We start from the raw sequence: 22,101 nt of genomic DNA on the forward strand, positions 1-22,101 counted from the left end.
AGTTCATGTTTCTCTGTTCTAAAACTTAAGGCTCCCACACGAATAACTCTTTAGTCAGGAAAGGGTGTTCTCTCTGTTCTTTAGAAAACTGAAGCAGAGAATGATGATTTTAATAAGAAGCCAACAGGATGCCGGTTTCTGGGAAGCAAACTGGGAAATGCTTTGCCTCAGTGGACAGAGCAGCGTGGCTCTCTCGCACCCACGTGTAACTGCATGCCTGCTTTTCCTGGTTTTCCCAGGGTACAGACCCCTCCTCATTTCCCATCGCCTCTCCTGGCTTTTCTCTTGCTAGCATTCTTTTTAACAATCTGTCTAGTCTCTAATTATCCTCCCACTAATCTGTTGTGAGTTGTTTTACATTTTTGGTTCTAAATACTTGGACGCTTCTGATCTACGAAAACAAATCCAAGTTTATTTTGGGTGGCTGGCACCACAATCGCCGTAGAAGTTTCCATATTATGTGGGCAATACGTTTGGCCGGTCAGTTCTATTGGGAATGAGCTCGCAAGACAGAAGCCTAAAGAATTCCAGATTTAGGAGGCATTCACTTTATGTGATTCATGTTCGTAACAATGGTAGATTATACAACAGGGGCCAGAAAGGTAAACCTGATGGGTTAACTGGACTCCCTGAGTTTTTACTGTGCAGAGATAACTGGCTGGAGAAGTCGAATGCTCAGAATCAAAAGGAGTTAATAGGTGATGGGGATTAAGAAGAGAGAGAGTTTGTCATGATGAGCACATGTATGGAAGTGTTGAATCACTATATTGTACACCTGAAAACTAAGCTAACACTGTATGTTAACTATATGGGATTTAAAAAAAAAATCAAAAGGAGTTTTCCCTTAACGTTTTCACGTGTTACATACAAACTTTTCACGGGGGATGGTACGGCTTTGCACTTTTCTGAAACCAAGAACTGGTTCCTCGGAGAGTGACACAGCTTCAGAATCACATTTAAGTGGCTTCCAGGCAGATCAACAACAATTTTCTTATTCTCGAAGAACATCCAACCCAGGAACAAAAACTACTTCTAGGACAGAAGCACCATAAAGAGTCAGCTTCTCCTCTTACCCAGTTGACAGAATATATAGAATTCAGTGAGCACCCCGACCACTGACGAGCCAAAGTTTGTTGCAAAACTCACTGGGTCAATCTTCTTTCCAGCATGTGCTGGGACCAGGCGCCTTGGAGAAAGGGCTTGATCTTTTCTGGACCAATGGCAATGTGACAGCTAGTATTAATAACAGTGAAAAGTCACATATACGTGTATAGATACTGAAAAAAAAACAGAGGTGATTATAGACATGGGGATGAGTTCTGGGTGGGGAGATCACAGGTGATTTGAATTTTCTCTTTTCCAGACTTTTTAAAATAAGCATGCTATGGTAAATGATAGTGTATATCTGAGCAATACCTGTTTGCAGAGACCTGTGTCTTACAAAGGGACGGTGAGTGGCAGAGATGGCTGAAATATATGCGCGCAGTGGCGGCACATGCTTGCTGCTGGCCAAAGTGCTCCCAAAATAAAAATCAATTTACAGAAAAGGAGACATGTTCCCGTGACATTCTGCCTCTAAATCATTTTAATTAATGGCTCTTGCTCACCTCAACATGAAGGAACGGGGCAGAATTACTAAGCGACTCCCTTGGGGTCAGGGAGAAATTGATGCTCACTCAAGGAGCTGGTCCCCTAGCATTTCAGGGGCCAGAACAAGAGTGGGAGGAAATCCAAACAGCTGTGCGGGTGGGGGCCCACGAGGGGGTGGAGTTCACTGCGATCCACAACAGGCAGGTGTTGTGTGCGTCTTCCCCGACCCCTGCTGGATCTGAATCCCCAATTCTAGCAGCTGATCCACAATAACACAGGCTGAAGTCAGGGAGACGTGGTTTGAATTCCAACCACTTACTGCGTGTTCCCGGGCACATCACTTAAGTTCCCGGTGTCCATGCTTTCACATGGGAAATGAGGGTATTAGCACGCCCCTCTTCCCCCCTCTTTTCGTGAAGATAACAACAGAAATGCATGCAGGCAGCTAGCGCGGTACCTCACACAATGAGGCACTCAGAGAGAGACAGCAACTACTGTCCACTCCCTGGAACCATACACACAAAATCCATTTCGGGGTCCTGGTTTCAATTTTTCTGCAGCATTAGCTTTTGGTTTGGCTGCGGAGTGTGGGGTGACACTTCTTTGCAGGGAGTGTCAGGAGCATGGGGAATGTTGGCTCAGGGAGCCTGCACGCCCTTGGCGGTTACCACATAGCCTCCCGTGGGCTCTCTTGCCAGGGCAGGGCTGCGGTGACAGCTCTCCAAAGGGGACCAGAGGCCTGGGGCCAGTCCTCAGGACGACATACACGCTGAAAGCCTGTCTGAGGTCCCTGACACGCTGTGGCAGAAATGTCAAGTCTAAACTGCAGATCCTAGGTAAAAATAAGTATTTGGAGGCCCAAAACTAAAATTCACTTAAAAACAGGAAGAACGTTATAACACACGTCTGAATCCTACTGAACGTTTCCATGAGTGTCCTGCCATTGCCTCAACTTCAAACAGGTCTCATCCTCATGGCCCTGTTTCTCTTCCTACTTCCCGAATTCTCTGCTGGAGACATTCATTCAGGCTCAGAACGCTGGAGTCATCTGTGACGAGTATTTCAGTCTTCCAGCTGTTCCACACCCAGTCAACACAGAGTCCTGGGGGTTTCCTGTGAAATCCCTCTCAGCTGCTGAGCTCAAGACTTCCAACATCACCTCTGGGTTGCTCTGAGGCCTTGCTGCCAGCTACCTATGGACGGATAGGCCCTCTCCAGTCCCTTCCTGAGGATCAGGACCAGGATGCCCCCTGCACGCCCTGACGGTCATCTCTGTCTGCCATATGGAAACTCTCAGGGGTTCCCTTTTCAAATGGCACCAGGCCTGGTGTTCAGGGCCGGCAGTATGGGACACCATGATCCCTCAGGACACCCCTGCGCTCTCCCTCACCCCAGTCCAGCTAACTCCTTAATATCCTCCAACACAACTTGGCTTCCAGCCTCCAAATCTTGACTTACGTTCTCCCTTCTTCAGCTGAAGCCCCACCTCCTCTCCCAAGTATCCGCTCGGCCCGGGTACTCTTTGCTGAAGGACTTCACATTCAATTCTCAACAACTGCAGGAGACAAGTAGTCACTTATCCCATTTTACAGATGATGGAGTCCAGGCTCCGCGAGTTCAACGGTTTGGCAAAGACTCGATCTGAACGTGGTGGGGAGTCTCTCTCCTAACCGCTCTGCACACTGCTTCCTGAAGGGTAGGGCAGAGCCCAGTTTCCAAGGGGATGGGCAGAGACAGTGGCACTGCTCAAATGAGGCCTGCTCATTTGTGCCAGTGTCATTTCCCAGGTATGACAAGCTTCCGAAAGTCGGGGACTCAACCTTATCCTCTCTTCATCCCACCAGATGCAATGACATCCGTCCAGGCTCCCACTTCTGATCCAGACATACTCTATTACACCATGCTGATCCCTACATAATGTTTGCATCCCTGTTTCAAAGTCCTTGGTTATTGTTCCCAAAGGTCACTCAGCAGGGAATGAAGTGGCTCAGAAGGGATTTCCCAGGGACAGAGCAAGGAAGGGACAGCCCAGACTCAGGCTCTGCTCCCACAAATAGGCTGTGCCGTTCGTTACTCCCTGTTCATTTTTAACCGACCACTTGCCCTGGATCAGGCCTGCTGAGAACATTTATAAGCAAAGGTCCACAGTCCTGTGGTGTCTAAACAAAAATTCCCTCACATGCCACACAATCACAGAGGCAGTGAGCTCAGAAGATCACTTCTGACCATCACTCTCCTGATCTCCATTTTAACAAAAAAGCATACATTGAATGGGCTCAAAACAGTCTGGGTTGATCCAGCAAGCAGCAGGGATTTTCCTCACTCGCAAGCTAGTGATAAGGAGAGAACTCTGGATAATTACAGAAGGTTCCGGATTAAGTACTGTGGGAAACCATTCCCATGAATAATCAGTAGGACACGTTTGCGTCTGGTGTTATTCTCATGTTTTTGGCCCAATGTCAGCAGGTGTTCAGCGATACTCTGATCTCTGAAAGGCTGATGCCAAATTTAAGGCACTGTAGGTGCCCAGGCAAAGTGGGGGGACCCCAAGTTGTATCTCCTCTGCTACAAGCCAACTTTAGAGCCTTGAGGTGGTCCCTCAACCACTCATGTCTGTCTGTTTGTTCTAACGTAAAGTTACAACAGTGCAAAAATATTGTTTTCCCTGAGCCATCTGAGAGCCACTTTCCTACCTACACGATGTTCTAACACTTACACAAGGACATTTTCCTCTACAACCACAATATAACCACCAAATCAGGAAATTCACATCAATATATTATTACTGCCCAACTCCCTGACCCAGCTCAAGTTTTGCTAGTAATTTTTCATCTCTAAAATAAAGGACTTGGTATCAGTAAAATCTCCCCTAACATTCTAACTGCCTGTCTCTGCAACAGAATCTTATCAAATGCCCACCTGCTAAGTCCATATATTCAACTTGCTATAGTAAAAAAACCTCAAGTTTGAGGTGAAGTCCCATCTCTGTCCCACACTGGCACTAGTAGTGTGTTCCTGGGGAAGTCACTTAGCCACCCCAAAGTCAATCCCAGACTGGCTATGCCTCTAAGAGCCTTGTGAATTTCACCCATAGGAACCACCCCCTCCTCATCTGAAAGTATTAGCTCAAAAGGAAACAGGGGCTGTTGTATAGCCACTTAGCACTGGGAGTCTCTCTCTGCTCCCAAGGTCTAGCTTGGAATCAGAGGCAGGAGTCCTGGGGCTAATCACTGGCAGGTTGCTAAACGGCCTTAGGTATGGTCACATTGAGACAAATGCTATAAAGGAGCAACCCTGACAGGGGGTGGGTCACCTCTAGCTCCAGATACCTAGGGAGGTGGTCAGCAATGGACATGTGTGCCTTGGAACAAACCCTCCTGAGAAGGTTACTAATAGGTTATAAAGGGAACTGCATAGCTCTGCAGAACCCAAGTCAGCACGTAGACTTAAGGGAACAACTGAGAACAGCATTAACCTTTGGGGCTTTGCTGGATCCCAGCTGCTGTCGCAAAGTGGTAACAAAAACCGTTCTTCAGTAGTCTGAAGGAAAATCTTTGAAAAATACCTCCCTGGAAGCAGCTTCCCCATCTCAAAAGATTTAGCACGGTGCTTTAAAACACCTAACCCGCGTAATTTAATAAGCTAGGCTGCAATGTCAAGGCCAGACTGTAGACCAGGAACGCTCCTCAACTGCTGAGCAAAGAGCTGCACAGTCTGAGCCCTTCAAAATATCAACTGGGCTCTGCCAGCAGAAAGGGCTCTTAACAATTGCCCCTTGTCATCTGTGGAAAAGTTCTCTGACTATTCATGATCATAAGTTAAATACAAGAGGAGATCCAGTACATAAATGTTTTGCTCATGTGCAAATAAGAGCTCATATTGTTTGATTTGATTATAAATTATGAAAGGAAAAGAAAGAATGTTAATCCTTTCCCAACAGAGATCTTTTTGTCAGAGGTACTGCTTTCTAGAAGTTACTCTAACCAAGTCGTGCGTGTGATTGAATTGAATTCCCCACGGACCTCAACACAGCAAGGGAGTATAAGAAAGTAGAAGAGGACTCTTACAGAGTTACATTTCTCTGCAACCAGAGACGTGTACGCACATTTATAACACTGGGACTTTGCTGGGGGAGTCCAGTGCTATTTTATTCCAAACCAGGCACCTGCCAGGAAAATCTTACTGTGGATTGAGGAATCAGGTGGACTTCTACAGCAGTAAAAATGACAAATGTGGATGACTCCAGGAGTAGCTACTGGAAGGTCAACACATGTTATTTTCACTCCTTCTAACAGGCAGTGCAGAGAAATTCTGCCGGCCGCATGATCGGCTAGAATCATACAGTAATTGTGAGAGTGCGCTGGAGACAAGAATTTAAACAGGGAGCCACGAACACTTGGCTCCAATTCTTTAGCTACAGGGGCCAGGGGGAGGCAGGACGGGCTGCGGGATGTTTTCTGACCTTCCTGGTTGACAACGATGCCGTGTCGAGCCCGGCTGCGGGGAACTGAGAAGTCACTCCATTGTGATCCTTCCCTTTGATGCTGCTCAAGTGGGCAATGGAAAACTCACACTGGAACACCAAGGTTTCTCTCCGGGCAGCAGGAGCAAGGCTTCGGGGGAATACGGTGAATACAAAACAGAAAGATACACAGAAACAAGGGGGGCATTTCTCCACAGATAAGGATGTCAAAAACAGAACCTCACTTGTGTTTTTACAACGCGTGATATGCTTAGCCTAAACGTTTCCAGGCAGATGCATGCCTGCACTGTGACTGAGGCCTGGAGGCGGGGCGGTCATCTTCTAGGAGAGGAGCACACGTTACTCAGGCGGCTCTCGAGGGCACAACGGGAGCCAAGGGGAGAAAGTTAAAGAAAAGCAAACTTTGATTCTATTTAAGGAAGAGCTTTCGAGCAATCTGTGTTCTCCAAAAATGGAATTGGCTGACTGTCGAGGTAGAAGTGTTCTGGCAGAGCTGGGTGGCCATCTGGCAGGGGCGGGGCAGCGGCCCAGCACCCAGCACCCAGCACCGGGAGGGGCCGATTGCGCGAGGCTCCACTAACTCGGAGAGCCTGCGGTCCCCCTGGCGCACAAGGCGGATCGCAGCTGGTGAAGGAGTAGTCACTGAGTGAGACATCTGGCTGAGGGTTTCAACTTGGGCCTTTGGCTTTTCTCCTTCTGCCAAGTGAAGGAGAAAAAGAACAATGACAAGGTATGCAAGGGAACTTCTAGATGGTTCGGGGTGCTTGCTTTGTCCTATTTCTCTTCTGAGCAACTCATTCAGTTTCTGCGTACATCATTCTTTACTACAATATCGAGGCTGTATTTTTAAAAAATGGATAGGCAAGAAAACAAAACAAGGCAACGATGTTTAGCATCTCCCAAAAAAGGTACTTTGGTGAGGGAGAGGCTGAAATTGGAAAAATAAATAAATAAAATTAGGCCCTGGTATTTATCTACTCATGCTAACTGCATTTCTACCACAGTTCATTAAGAGTTAGAAGTATAGGACCACAACGTTCCTTTCAAGCGACTTGCTTGGAGAAAAAAAAAAAAAATTAAAGGGGTATCAGGTTAGTGGAGAAAGAATGAAACTGCTCGTGCAAAAAGAAATTTCTGCATAAGGCTCAGAACCTAGGAGAGGTCGTGTGACTCATACTCAGGCCGGTGTCTCATTTCTCTTTCCAAATCATGGAAACAACCTAAGCCCTAACACAGAAACACTACCCAATAAATGAAGGCTTTAAATGGGTCTGAAGATGGGTGACTAGCCCGGGTGGCTAAGTCGGTTAAGTGTCCCACTTCGGCTCAGGTCATGATCTCATGATCTGTGAGTTTGAGCCACGCGTCGGGCTCTGTGCTGACAGCTCAGAGCCTGGAGCCTGCTTCGGATTCTGTGTCTCCCTCTCTCTCTGCCCCTCCCCTACTCATGCTCTGTCTCTCTCTGTCTCAAAAATAGATAAAAACATTAAAAAAAAATTAAAAATAAATAAATAAATGGGTCTGAAGAGAGACTCAGGAGACTTCAGGATTGCATGAAACTCAAGATGAATATTTTGCCATGCCCACTACATTCAGTGTGTAATTTTCTTCCCAGTTCCCCACCTGCTTCCCTCCGACCCTACCTGAAACAAACCCTCCTGTTAGAAATAAAAAGAAAACGCTCCAGTATATGCCACATGGCGAGAATACTGGCTTATTTCAGAGCAAACTCTTAAGTGATATCCAGTAGTCTCAGGTACGACCCACATTATACTCCTAGAAGGAGGCGACACTACATTTAGTACATGGCGGCTCAGCTCATGGTTCTTCAGCAAAGCCCTCAGAGTTACCACTGAAGGAGTAACTACTTCAAGTACATCAGATATGCACACAAGGGCAAGAGTGGACACCCTTAACTTCAGGTGATTCAAGGCGGCCTGTCCCACGTCGGGATACTGGGCACGTGGGAAGAAAACCAGGTGCCGAGCCAACCGGGCTGAGCTCCCCACGGTCCCCGTAGACGGCCTCGGACATCACCCGGGTGCTCGCCCACGGCCACGTTAGTGAACGCTGCCAGGACTGTGGTTTCTATGAAACATCATCAATAGAGCAGAGGGGGGAAAAAACCCCACCTGGTTCAGAGCGCTTTCTGTTCCTTCCCACACTATGCATGAAGGCAGCACGGGCAGGATCACGTAAGAGAGAAGAGACCTGATGGGATGACACAGGCAGAGCTGCGGACATTTTGGAGGAGGGAATTCCATTTCAGGAACCTCTAGAATGTTGATGCCAGGAGATGGAAACATGTGCGGGGGGTCCCCAGCACCCAGACACGATTCTGGACTCCAAAGTCTCCAGGAAATGACAAACATGGTATTCCTCCATCTTGATCTCTTTATTTGCAGAGATTGAAAAAAAAAAAAAAAAAAAGACAACTAGGGGCACCTGGGTGGCTCAGTCGAGCGTCCGACTTTGGCTCAGGTCATGATCCTGTGGTTCGCGAGTTCGATGGAGACCCATGTCCGGCTCTGTGCTGACAGCTCAGAGCCTGGAGCCTGCCTCCCTCTCTCTCTCTGCCCCTCCCCCTCTCATGCTCTGTCTCTCTCTCTCTCTCAAAAATAAATAAAAACATTATTATAAAAAAAAAAAAAAGACAACAAGAAAGAGGCCAACTTTAAAACAGACCGTTTTTTTTTTTTTAACAAAACAAAACACACGAACTAAAATGATGGGACACGCTCCCCTCCAAAAGCACAAAGCTTCCTCGCCACCCCCCCACCGCCCCCGCCATCACGGGAAGTAGTTCAGCGATAACGTGGGACCTAACGCACAGACACACTCACCTAGCGTGTCCTTCAGGTTCTTCACGAGGGAACCCTTCTTCAGGCTGTTCTTCCTCTCCACGTAGTTGGACGGCACGTAGCCCGTCCTGTTGGCCGCGTTCCTCACGCGCCACCACGTCTTGGAGTCGTCCAGCAGCCACAGACGCTCGTTTTTCTTGATGTCCAGCTCCTGGTCCTGTTGGGCAGTGTAGTCCCACTTTGCTATCACAATAACTTCCTCTGTCATCTTTCATGGACTCCTTCTGCCAGCAAAACATTTGGAGATGCTCATTAGAGAACCAACCAAACACTTCGTCCTGCGCATCAACTTGAGAAATTATGCACTGACAGCTTTTATTACTACTTGGCAACCAGTTTCCTCCTGGGTCTTGGAATAACCTTAAAATGACCTTCTTTCAACAAGCTTTGGTATTTTGTTTAGAAACAGCAACCCTAATAAAACAAACCCTGATTTTGTACATTGGGAAATCTGCGTGCTCTGCCAGAAGCAAAAACAAACTTTCAAAAAATTCTAAATAACAATGCCATAATTAAATGCGTTCACTTGATTAAGTAACAGCAGCTCCTTGTAGCTAATATGTTTACATCCACTTTCTCAAGATACGCTGAATTTTATGAACATATTTAATGAACACACACACCCAAACTGTTCTTATAAATTAAAGCTGAAAGCAATGTGGCATCCTGGACTGGCTCCTAAAACACGAAAAGGAAATTAGTAGGAACGATGGTGAAATCTGAATGAAGTCGAGTCAACAGTAACATACCAATGTTAATCTTAGTTTTGACAAACACACCCTGGTTGCGTGAGGTGCTACACTAGGGAAAATGGAGTAAAGAGTATATGGGAATGCTTTGTACTATCGTTGCAACTTTTCTACACAAATAAAACTATTCTTGAAACCCATACACAGGTGAGTGTTTCTAGCAGCTTCACTCATAATTGGCAAAATTTGGAAGTGATCAAGACGTCCTGAGGGAGGTGAATGGATAAACTGTGGTATATCCAGGTAATGGACTATTACTCAGTGATTAAAAGAAATGAGCTATCAAGCCATGAAAAGGCACGGAGGAACCTTAAATGAATGTTACTAAGTAAAGAAGCCATTCTATAAAGACCCACCTACTCTCGGCACACCAGGGTGGTTCAGTCAGTTGAGCATCCGACTCTTAATTTTGGCTGAGGTCACGATCTCATGGTTTGTGAGACTGAGCCCCGAGTAGGGCTCTGCACTGATGGTGCAGAGCCTGCTTGGGATTCTCTCTCTCCCTCTCTGGCCCTCCCCAACTCACTCTAAAAAATAAATAATAAATAAACTTAAAAAAAAAAGAAAAAAGAAAAGAAAAGGCCATCTATTGTCTCGATCTCCCAAAGACCCTCTCCTAGACCAAACTTCAGTCAGGCTCTTCTGAATCCTCTTTCCACACGAGGCCTCGTGCAAGATGTGCAAGATATTTGTACTTCTGTGTTTGTCCCAACACGTCCCAATTTTAACAAGAATCCTGCTAAGCTGGTTTAGCTAGAATCCTCCACGCTCACCCAGGTAATGCCCGACAGATGGACAGATTGCCTTGCCTGCCTTCAGGAAGAATCCTGCCAGGTCAGTTTACTCAGAATCCCTCCTTTACCTCTGATGTTTCCTTCAGTAATTGTCTGCTCATCGACTGCCTACCTTACTCCTCAGCTATAAACTCCCACTTTTCCTTCTTATCTTTAGAATTGAGCCCAAATGGGCGAGGGAGGAGGGTGGGATGAATACATGGAGCATTCGGTTTTTAAAGTAGTGACACTACTCTGTATGATACTTTAATAGTGGATACGTCACTATACATTTGTCAAGACCCATAAAATACGCAACGCCAAGAGGGAACCATATATGAAGTCATCCCCAAATAAAAAGCTTGTTAAAACAACAAGAAATAAATAATGGTATATTATACATCTAGTTACGTCAGTTCTGGAAGTAATATATAGCAAAGGCATATCACTAAAATGAATATAGTTAACTGCTTCAGCAGCTCCAGACTTTTTAGGCACAAGATGGCCCAGTATTTTTTCCAGGAGAACCATTCAATATTCAGTCCTTCACCTGACTAGGTTTCCTTAAAACTTGGAAGGAAGGAATAATGGAAAGACTCTTAACTAAAACCCTCTTCCTCTCTGACAGAGAGAACTTCTCATTACTTAGAGAGATGACTTCAGGATTACAGAGGGAACCAACGCACTTGACTCCAAAGAAGCATGAATACCATTTTTAAATGACATGACACTTTTTACTAGATGCTAAAGAAACTTATAAATAAAACATGTTCTCCTGTTTCTTGAATTAACTTCCAAATTTAGAGACATCAAACCTTTCGGGAAGGAGGAAATATTTAATAAACCTTATGCATAATATATGCAACATCCAAGTGTACACAATGTTCATTTCCAAACTGTAGACCACTTTGTTATACACTTTTGGAAAATCTCCCCTCCATACTATGTGTCTCTCTCTCTATCCTGACCTTTCTGTCAGGGTTAGAATTTTCAAAATCATAAAGGCAGGTTTTCTTTTTCTAATAATAATGAGAGCAGAAATAGGAATGGGGCTCAGAGACTATTCCATTTGAATACCAGCTTTGTTTCTTAATTACACAGTTTTCAAGAGAGTTTTTAACATGACGAGCCCATCACGTAAGACCAATCAAAGCCATCTATTAATTTCCTGTGTGATTTCACTGTATGAAGAGTAGTTAAGTAAGGAGCTGGCTGGGCAGGGTATGATTCCATGCACACTGAACATCCTGTGGGAGCTCAAACAAACATGGTGCCTGGGCTCTACCACAGATCAATTATATCAGAATCTAGAGGAGTGAGGTCTGAGCATCAGGTTTTTACAGTTAATCTTTCTGACAGGCCTTAGGAGGGAAAAAAACAACTAAGAGGGAACTGAGTCACAAAATGACCCCTCAGGATGCTTTCCTTGGGTCATTAGACCTGTGGGGTTGTAATGAGAACTCCAAGGGTGTGATGAGTACCTGACACACGTCAGCTTGTTTAATCTCCAGAACCCCCACCTTTCAGGGAGGTGTTATTCTTTAGGAGACTGAGGATCACAGGGATTAAGTGAGGTGCTGAATTACAGAATCAGGATTTGAGCCCACGTCTGTCAACTCCCAAATCTGTGCTCATGCATCCACTTCTGGGGTGGGTGGCTGGGTGAGGGTCTAATGTGTAGTGTGTATTTCGACAGGTTTAATTCAACCCAGGAAATCTAGGATTCCAGGTCAAGTGACAATAGGAAGTTCCCCTGGCACCTAGGAAATGACTGGTTTGTTCCTTGGTCAGAGCAAGGAACCTATTCACTTGACTGGTTTCAAACCTATTCTAATTGATTCATGCCAGCTTGTATCAATATAAAAATTTCACAAGGCCAGTCAATCAATAACTGCCTCACTCGAGTGAAGTCTGCCAATCCACAGGAGCTTTACCCTGGTGCTTCAGAGGGCTAGCCAATCACATCTCCTTCACCCCAGTGGACTCCACCAATCAACAACCACCTCACTCCAGGGTTTCTGAATGTCAGCCAATCAACAGCAGTCCCAGTGGAAAAAAGAGCACCCACCCAAAAAGGCAGTAAAGGCAGGGTTGGTGGAAGGAGTTGATGCTGAACCAGTTACACGGCAGCAGCTGAGAGAAAGGACAGATAACTGGGAGGTGGGGAAAAGGAAAAGGAGACTGATTTCAGTCTTGGAAGATGGGTAGGATTGGGGGGGGCAGTGGAGTCAGAGGGTGGCTCTCCAGGCCTGAAATGCACAAACAAGAACTAGAGGGTAGGAATACATTACTAAGCAGAAGAATTAAGAATAAATGACTCCAAAAAGTCATTTACAATAAAAAGTAAACAATATATATTTCTGGATTTTTTTAAGTTTTTAATTCCAGTATAGCTAACACACAGGGTTATATTAGTTTCAGGTGTACAATATCACGATTCAACACTTCCATCACCCGGTGCTCATCACAAGTGCCCTCCTTCATCCCCATCACCTATTTCATCCATTCCCACCCACCTCCCCTCTGGCAACCATCTGTTTCTTCTCTACAGTTAAGAGTCTATTTCTTAGTTTCTCTCTCTTTTCCCTTGCTTGTTTGTTTGTGAAATCATATGGTATTTGTCTTTCTCTGACTTAATTTCCCTTAGCATAATACTCTCTAGCATCATCCATGTCATTGCAAATGGCAAGATTTCATTCGTTTTTTCTGGCTGAGAAATAGTCCACTGTGTGTATGTGTGTGTATACATATACACACACACACACACACACACACACACACACCACCTCTTTATCTCTTCATCAATCGATGGGCACTTGGGCTGCTTCCACAGTTTGGCTATTGTAAGTAATGCTGCTATAAACATAGGAGTGCATGTATCCCTCTGAATTAGTATTTTTGTACTCTTTGGATAAATACTCAGCAGTGTGATTGCTGGATCATAGGGTAGTTCTAATTTTAACTTTTTGAGGAACCTCCATACTGCTTTCCACAGTGGCTACACCAGTTTGCATTCCCACCAATAGCACACAAGTGTTCCTTTGGGTGTCTTCTGTTTTTGTTTTGTTCTTTTTTTTAAGCCATTTCAACATGGAGTTCAGTACCCTTCCCTCACCCTGCACATCACCCTGTATCCCAAGAGATGTTTGATCTCTTTTCTCTTTGCCAACACAGGTTGAAAAGGCCAGCTGGAGGCCCATTCTAGAGGAAACTGCATACTGGCCAGGAGTTCAGAATCCACCCCTTTTTATCAGGGGTCCAAGAGGAGCATGTTAGTTTCAGTTAAGGGTAAGTTGCTACAGCATGTAGGACACATTGGAATAGGAAGAGACGCAGTTAAATCAAGATTATTCCATAATAAAATGGGACGTACACGCTGACTTAATTTTCTAATATGGAAAAGCCTGAACACAAGGAAGTCTGAAAAAGTACACTCTGACTGCTGATTGTTCGGTCAGAGATAGTATTTAGATTTAGTCTATGAATCACAGAGGTGAGATCCAAAGACTAAAGCACGTTTATCACTCCAGCTTAGGCAGTTCAGAAAAATCTCATTTTTGCCTTTGTTAACTATAGCTAATTAAGTTATCATGCAGGTCCAGCCAACAGAAATGAGAGCCACATATTTGCTATTATACAGCCAGATCCTATCTTAAAGGTCAGGTGGCCGCTCTAGAATAGAGCTTAGCATGAATCTCCTGTCATACTGAATAAAAGAAACCCTCAGAGAATCTAACAAATGGGAAGCTGCTGTTTCAAGTTTTAGGTGGGAGAAGATTAAAAAAAAAAAAGAAAAGAAAAAGCCTAGAATAGCTATAAAAACTTTCTTGGCTCAAAACTTTTCACTAATTCCTAAAATAATGCCGATCCTATTCCAGGACCCTATTTTCTTTTTAAAAATGATCCTGTTAACTGCATCTTGCTGGGTTACAGCTGGGTTATGTACTCCTCAAAACAGCCCCTGTTCCTAAAACACCCCAAAATGCCCATAGCTGTTTCCGAAGAGGTCTCTGGGACCAAGCTGAACCACTCAGTCATAATGGCAAATAGAAGACGTGAGTCAAGGGCCTAGAATTCTAAGCTTAGCTAAACCATTCGTAGGCCCACCTTAGACTAGCTTATTCTGTAAAATGGAAATAACAATATTTGCCTAGCCTCATAAGATGCTTTCGATGCTCAGGAGAAGCATGATAATGTAGCGTTTAAGAGAGTGAGGCTTGGTGTCGTATGGACATCGATCGGAGTCCTGCGATGCCCTATTAGCCTAGCTGCCTCTCGTATAACATGGGATAATAACAGCACCTCACTTGGGAGCTCTTGAAGAAAGCCCTAAGCACACTGCCCAGCACAGGAAAGACTCATGGGGTGCGTGGGTGGCTCAGCCGGTTAAGTGTCCCACTTTGGCTCAGGTCACGATCTCATAGTCCATGAGTTCGAGCCCTGTATCCAGCTCTGTGCTGTCAGCTCGGAGCCTGGAGCCTGCTTCAGATTCTGTGTTTCCCTCTCTCTCTCTCTCTCAAAAATAAATAAACATTAAAAAAAAAAAAAAAAAAAAAAGACTCCAGAACAAGAGCTACAGGATAAAGAAGAGGTGAATTTATATACAACAGACTATCACCCAGCCATAAAAAAGGATGAGATCCTGCCATTTGTGACAACCTGGATGGACTTAGGGATTATTATGCTAAGTGAAATAAGTCAGACAGGGAAAGACAAATACCATATGATTTCACGTGTGTGTGGACTCTATAAAACAAAACAAGCAAACTAAAAAGCAGACTCATGAATACGGAGATCAAACTGGTGGTTGCCAGAGAGGAGGTCAGCGAGGGAATGGACAAAATAGATTAAGGGGATTAAGCAGTGCAAACTTTCAATGATAAAATAAACAAGTCATGGGTAAGTACAGCATAGAAATATAGTCAATAATATTCTAAGACTGTTTTATGGTGACAGATGGTGACTACTCTTACTCGTGGTTGAGCACTGGGTAATTAATGTACAGAACTGTCGAATCAATACGTTGTATCCCTGAAACTAACATAACATTGTATGTCAATTATACTTCAAAAAAAAAAAAAAAAGAATGAGAATTACAGTCCTAATTAAATCCCTCTGTATACTGCAGCACACTGTACAAAGGTAAGGGGGGACTATGTTCTAGTGACCCTTTCCTTCATTCAGTCAGGATTTACTAAGCACTTACTATGCAGCAGACAGCCTTCCAAAGCACCAGGGTTCCTTGCTGAGCAAGACAGACCCCGGTGTCTGTTCTCTTGTGATTTAAGCCCTAGGCACATGGAGTTCCTTTTCAGAGACACCTCCCCTGGCCTCCCCATCTAAGGCAGTATCACTGTCCAGCCTCGCCTCTCTAGAGGTCACTGAGTGGACAACATTGCTTCTTCCGAATCGCACCACCTGAGGTTACCTGTTTTTGTATTTACTGTCTGGGAGACCTCATTGTGTGACAGTGGCTGTTTAGGCTTTAGCCGCCTGGTTTGATGGGAAGCTCAAGGATAAGGTAGACTGATGATTCAAGGTTAACAGACATGTGCTTCATTTACCCTTCTACCAACAAAGCAATTTAGCCCACTGCAGAAAACACCAGGGTCGCAGAGCTCTAAGAAACTGCCAATCCCACTTTGCAATATAAAACTGACATGGACGAATAGGATTTCTTGAACTTAAGTCAAAATATGCAGACAGCTAAATAGACCAAAAAGGTGTAACTTTTTACCCCCAGAATATTAACTTGGAGTTTCAGAAAAATACATACATGCACTTGTGGATATAGACATATCAAAATATATGTGTCTGTGAGCAAATAATTGGTTTAGAGAGTAATCTTGAAGGAAGACTACAGGAAAAGAATTGTTGCCCTCCCTACCTTGATTTTTCAACATATAGTCTGAATTACTTGAATAAAATGATCTATTTCACTGTGGTTCTAAACGATTTTTTTTCCTTTGTAATATTTCATTCCTTCAATGCAGTCAAGAAATGAGTATGGAAACTCACTCAAATATAGGCTTTTGGCTGATGAGGGAAGAAGGATAATAGCCCCCACACCCCCCTTCCCCTGCCACCGAAGGTATCTGCATCCAAATGCCTGCAAACCTGTGAATGTATTAGATTGCATGGTAGAGGGTAATTAAGGTTGCTCATCAGCTCATTTTGAGAGCGGGAGATTATCCTGGATTAGCCAGGTGGGTCAGAAATGTGGTTCATTTGAAGACAGGAAGGTACTACTAAGCCAAGGGATAAGGATACCTCTAGAAAGTAGGGGGGAAAACAAGGAACAGATTCTCCTCTAGAGCCCCCAGAAGGAATGCAGCCTTGTGGAAACCCTGATTTTAGCCTTGTGAGCCTGGGTTTTTGGACTTCTGACCTCCAGAACTGTTAAGAGGATAAATTTGGGCTGTCTTAAGCCACCGAGTTTGTGGTGAGTTGCTTTAGCAGCCAACAGAAAAACCCATGCAGGGACGCTTGGGTGGCTCAGTCAGTGAAAAGTCCAACTCCTAGTTTTGGCTCAGGTCATGATCTCACGGTGTGTGAGTTCAGGCCCCACGTTGACAGTTTGGAGACTGCTTGGGATTCTCTCTCTCCCTCTCTCTCTAAAAAGAAACAAACAAACATCTATTAAAAAAAAAAAAAAAAAAAAGGAAAGCCCACGTAGTGACCTTAGCAAGGTCAGTCCAAAAAGGCAATACCTTCTATGTATTCCCTCATTTATTACAATGTTTTCCTCCCTCCGTGTGTATCGGCAAATATTTTTAAACAGTACATTCATATTAAGGAGATACCCAAAGAAGCAGTCCCAGAAACAAATGAAATACCTTATAACTTCCTTACTAAAGTTTCAAATTGTGCTGTAAGTAAGACTTGCCAGATGCCCACTAATTTGACAGGAGTTGGCAGAAACCTGTGGTATCCTGTGGGGGAACAGAAAGACCAGTTGGTGGCTTTTTACAAGCAGGATCACTAATTACAGCTAATACACTTCAACTTTAAGTAGGACACAATATGGAATCCGGTGGCCGTTCCAACTCTCAGTAAGTTAATTAAGCCGTGACAAGAGTCAAGGTCTTACTACTTCCCTAAGGCACAAAAATACACTACATGTAAAAGAGAAAATAAACAATAGCGCTAGGCTCTCCACACTGTTTTTCCACAGAGGTGGAGGGGTGCCAGTACAGGATGCCAACGGAGTGGCTAAGGGGTGCACGGGTGTACCTGAGCAACGACATTCACCTTGTACACACACCACACTGTTTCAGATGTGCTAGCTCATCAAATGTTTACGACAACCTTCGGAAACTGAAGTTATCTACAGATATAGGCAAGGAACGATAAACCTGGAGCATAATTAAATAGCTTGTCCAAATCCACAAAGCTATAAAGGGCCTGCATGGGGATTCCAAGTGCCTAGAACGGTCTCATCACAAAGCTCAGGCTTTATATCCATGATCCTCTACGACCCGGGAGTGTTCCCTGGTAGAATTTTGTAGCATGGCTGAAGAAAGAAATCCCTAGGGAAAGGCAGATACGAATAAGCAAGACACGAATTTCAATTTCTTTTTGATGGACTGGTAAATGAGAATGAGATGAGAGAAAGAGACAGTAGCTCCCAGTCTTCCAGGTGTGATCTGGGAAGGCCTTGTTGGCTTTTTAATATCCTATTGGAGGAGGGGTACAGGAAGGCTAGACCAGCTGCAAGGGAAGTTTCCCGATTCCAAAACACAAAGTTGAAGAGTTCAGTTCCTCCCGTGGTGCAGGAGCAGGCCCATGGGTATATACTGTTGTCACCCCAAGCAGATGGCCACCTCCCTGCAGCTGCTCCTGCTAAGCGTGGCTGAACAGGACAGGGCACAGACTTCCAAGGCAGTAAGAGCCTGGTGGCTTTCACTCCATGGGTTATTTTGGAGAGGGTCTTTTTTAGGATTTGTTTCCTAATTGTATTGGATGACAGTCAAAGCCTGTAAAGTCTCTACATCTTTGTATGTGTGAAGGTTTCCTTTGTGATTGTTCCTCTCCAGTTGGGGAAGGCTGGGTTTAAAATCCAGTTTCAGCACCAACCCGGGAGGTGACCGTGGGGGAAGTTGCCTAACTTCTCTGACCTCCATTGCTGTGTTTGAAGATGGGGTCGGAGCTTCTGTGAGGCTGAAATCAAATGATCCACAGGAAGTACCCACTACCTGGTCCATGCTGGATAATCGTTAAGACATTCTGGTTCCCCCTACATCATGAGATGCCAAATCACAAGACTCAGTAGACTCGAATGTAGCTTGTTTACAGGGATTCAAAAAACATGTTGCCCTAGATTATGACAGTGCCATTTAAAAAGAGCGGCATGAGGGAATTTAAAATAACCATAAGACCAGTGCTCTAAGGTAGTGCCATCAAATTGGGATGCCAGAGCACCATCAATCCTATGCTGGAAGTTTTATAAGGAGGTCCCAACAGATCTTGGGTGCACCCGGCTCCTGCTGTGGCTAATCTGAATGATATCTGCTTGTATTCAGCCAAGAGAGAATTGTCACGTGTCCATGGCACTTAACCACAATACATTTTATAGGCAAGTAAGTGTAGCCAAGTTATTTCCAAAACATAAAGCATTTGTTGATGTTACTGAAGGGAACCAGTGAAAAGAGATTCCTAAACATCCAAGATGGAAGGTGGCTGGCTTTTTTTCCTCCTCCTCTGCTGCCTGCTGCTTCCTGGTGCTCCTGGCCCCTCCCCAACCCCTGGGGCTCTGCAAGCGAGCTCACTTTGCACTGATGGTTCCAGGGCTCTTGCTCCCTGGTGTCTATGTCTCCGAGGGCAGCTCTGCATCACACCGGCATTTCCACCTGCCCACTGGACCTAGCCTCATTGACCCAGAGCGGCATTTATCACCTTTTTAAAGACTGATTACAGTATTAGTAGAAGCTCAAGCACACAATATTCCATACGATTTATTTTTTAAACTGTGGCAAAACACACATAACATAAAATTTAACCATTTCTACTAATTTTAAGTGTACAGGTCCAGTGGCATTAAGTACATTTACATTGTTCAGCCTCGGTCTCCAGAGCTTTTTCATCTTCTCAGACTGCAACCAGGTTGCCATTATGCACTAATTTCCCATCCCCCTCCCCTGGCAACCACCACTCCACCTTCTAGCTCTATGATTGTGACGATTCTAGGGACCTCACGTAAGTGGGATCATACAGCGTCTGTCCTTTTGTGTCTGGCTTATTTCACTCAGTATAAAGTCCTCAAGGTTCCTCTACCTTATGGCAGGTGTCAGAATTTCCCTCCTTTGTAAGCCTAAAAAATATTTCACCGTAGGTATTATACCGCATTTTGTTTATCCATCCACCCATCCATCGATGGACATATGGCTTACTTCCACCTCTGGATTATTATGAGTAGCACTGCTATGAATGTGAACGTGCGACTATTTCTTTGAGACTCAGCTTTTAATTCTTTGGGGCATATATCCCAAAGTGGATGGGGTCATGTGACCATTCCATTTTTATTTTTTGAGGAACCTCCAAACTATTTTCTGTAATGGCTGTACCATTTTACATTCCCACCAGCAGTGAACAAGAGCTCCAATTTCTCCACATCCTCACCAATGTTTGTTATTTTGTTGTTTGTTTTGTTTTGTTGCTGTTGTTTTTAATGTTTACTTATTTTTGAGAGAGACAGAGACAGAGTATGAGCCAGGGAGGGGCAGAGAGAGAGGGAGGCACAGAATCCGAAGCAGGCTCCAGGCTCTGAGCTGTCAGCACAGAGCCAGACACGGGGCTCAAACTCACCAACCGCAAGATCATGACCTGAGCCGAAGTCAGATGCTTAACCAACTGAGCTACCCAGGTGCCCCAATTTTGTTTTGTTTTTGATAGCAGCCATCATACTGGATGTGAGGCACAAATAATTTCTTAAGCGAACTTTCTTTTTACTGGATCCTGAGCAGGATTTATTAGTGGATGGCAATTCTCAAGAAAAAGAAAGTTTTATACTTTATAATAAAGCTCGGATTTTCTGCTATACCCCATCCCCATCTTTTTTTTCTTTTTAAGTGAATACTGCTAATTTATCCTTACTCTCAGGATCAGATAATCTCCCAAACTGAGCCATATTAACAAAAATATCTTCAAATGTGAGTTTGCAGAAGTTTGTCACCAAGCAACTAATTTTACTATGTGAAATCCCTGACACAACCAGAATTCCAAACACTAGACTAATAAGTCAATATGAGTCATTAGTGCCTAGGAAATTTGACAAAAGAAATAGAATTGGGAGTTCTGTTGCTGCAACAGAAACTGGGAAATGCTATTTTTTTTTTTTTACTCTTTTTATACATAATTTACCACTCAGGCCCTGAGAGTATCCATTTTGCTAACCTTTGCTAACCTCTGTCAGTTTCTTCATGAGCGTCTTAGACATTCAGCACACTGAGAAGAAGGTTATGAACGTTAATTTAGCCCAAGTACCACCATTTTGGAGACTCACTGTCAACGTAACAAGCCAATTTCATTATACAGCATTAATTGTAAAACACACGGACTTGGAACCAACACGGTCTTCCATCGGCCTGGAAGACATCACAGTAACGGGGTCAAGAGACAAAGGAGAGCAATGGAAAAACACCCCCACCCCCAAAAGGTAAACTTGTAGAAGTAGAGCCAGAAAGTGGTTGCCAGTAGCTGGGAAGGTGGAAGAAACAGGGAGGATTAGGTTTAGGTAAAAAGGATATAAGTTTTTATAGCTCTAAGATGAATAAGGTCTGACAATCTCCCGTAGAGCACAGTGACTACAGTTGGTAACACTGTGTTGCATACGTGAAATTGGCTAAGAGAGAACTTAAATGTTCTCACCAAAAAAAGAACGAAATATGTGAGGTGATGGATGTTTTAATTAACATCTAGGTGGGGAGAATCCTTTCACAACATATATGGAAAATGATAGTACACTTTAAGTACCTTCCAATTTTATTAGCCAGTTATACCTCAATAAAGCTGAAATTAAAAAAAGAAGAAAAGAAAAATGCTCATCTGTGAAAATGGACACTGATCTCTGGCAAAATTTGGCCCTCCTTTTCAATGCCACGAGAGTGTGAAGTGTTTTCACGATGCACACCCACTGCTCTCAAAGTAGACAAATAGCCATCGGTCACCATTTCTAAGAGTTTATTGGGCTTTGCTATTTTTTTCCCCACAAAAGTAATTGTAACTGTTATAACTTAAATATCTATTTCATAAATATATCATAACGTAAATGCCAGGAGCTTCCTTGGTTCTTACTAATGAATTCAGCTACACTAATCAATACCTGACCTTCTTCCTTACCACTTTATTATTCACAATCCTCTGCCTAATTCTAAAACCACACAAGAGTAAAACTAGAAGCACAGTGATTTTATAAACAGTCCATATTATCAAGGTCTTACAGTGTCCAAATGTAATTAAGCTGCCCAAATCATTTTAGGTCTTCAGATATACATGGTTTATGCCCACATTCCTCAATATTCCAGGTTTTCAATTTTCCTGCTTAATGGCGAGAAAAAATTACAGAAAGCCCCTCTGTATCTAGCCCTGGGGATGGGGACCTTCACCCATCATGCTCAGGATGGAGCCTGGCCCAGGTCAGGGACCTA

General features: G+C 44.1%; 1 protein-coding gene across 2 annotated transcripts in view; it reads right to left on the reverse strand.

Moving 5' to 3' along the window:
• NCK2 (NCK adaptor protein 2) overlaps positions 1-22,101 on the reverse strand; it is a 153,262-nt gene that overhangs the window by 33,971 nt on the left and 97,190 nt on the right. Inside the window, exon 3 of one of the 2 annotated variants that reach the window (XM_049651244.1) lies at positions 8,917-9,155. In XM_049651244.1, the coding sequence (XP_049507201.1) occupies positions 8,917-9,142 (226 nt within the window). In that variant the 5' untranslated portion in view covers positions 9,143-9,155. Of the gene's footprint in view, positions 1-8,916; positions 9,159-22,101 lie in introns of both variants that reach the window. The other variant, XM_049651243.1, reaches the window with a different exon arrangement.

The sequence above is a fragment of the Panthera uncia genome (assembly GCF_023721935.1).
Source record: "Panthera uncia isolate 11264 chromosome A3 unlocalized genomic scaffold, Puncia_PCG_1.0 HiC_scaffold_11, whole genome shotgun sequence".
NCBI lineage: Eukaryota > Metazoa > Chordata > Mammalia > Carnivora > Felidae > Panthera > Panthera uncia.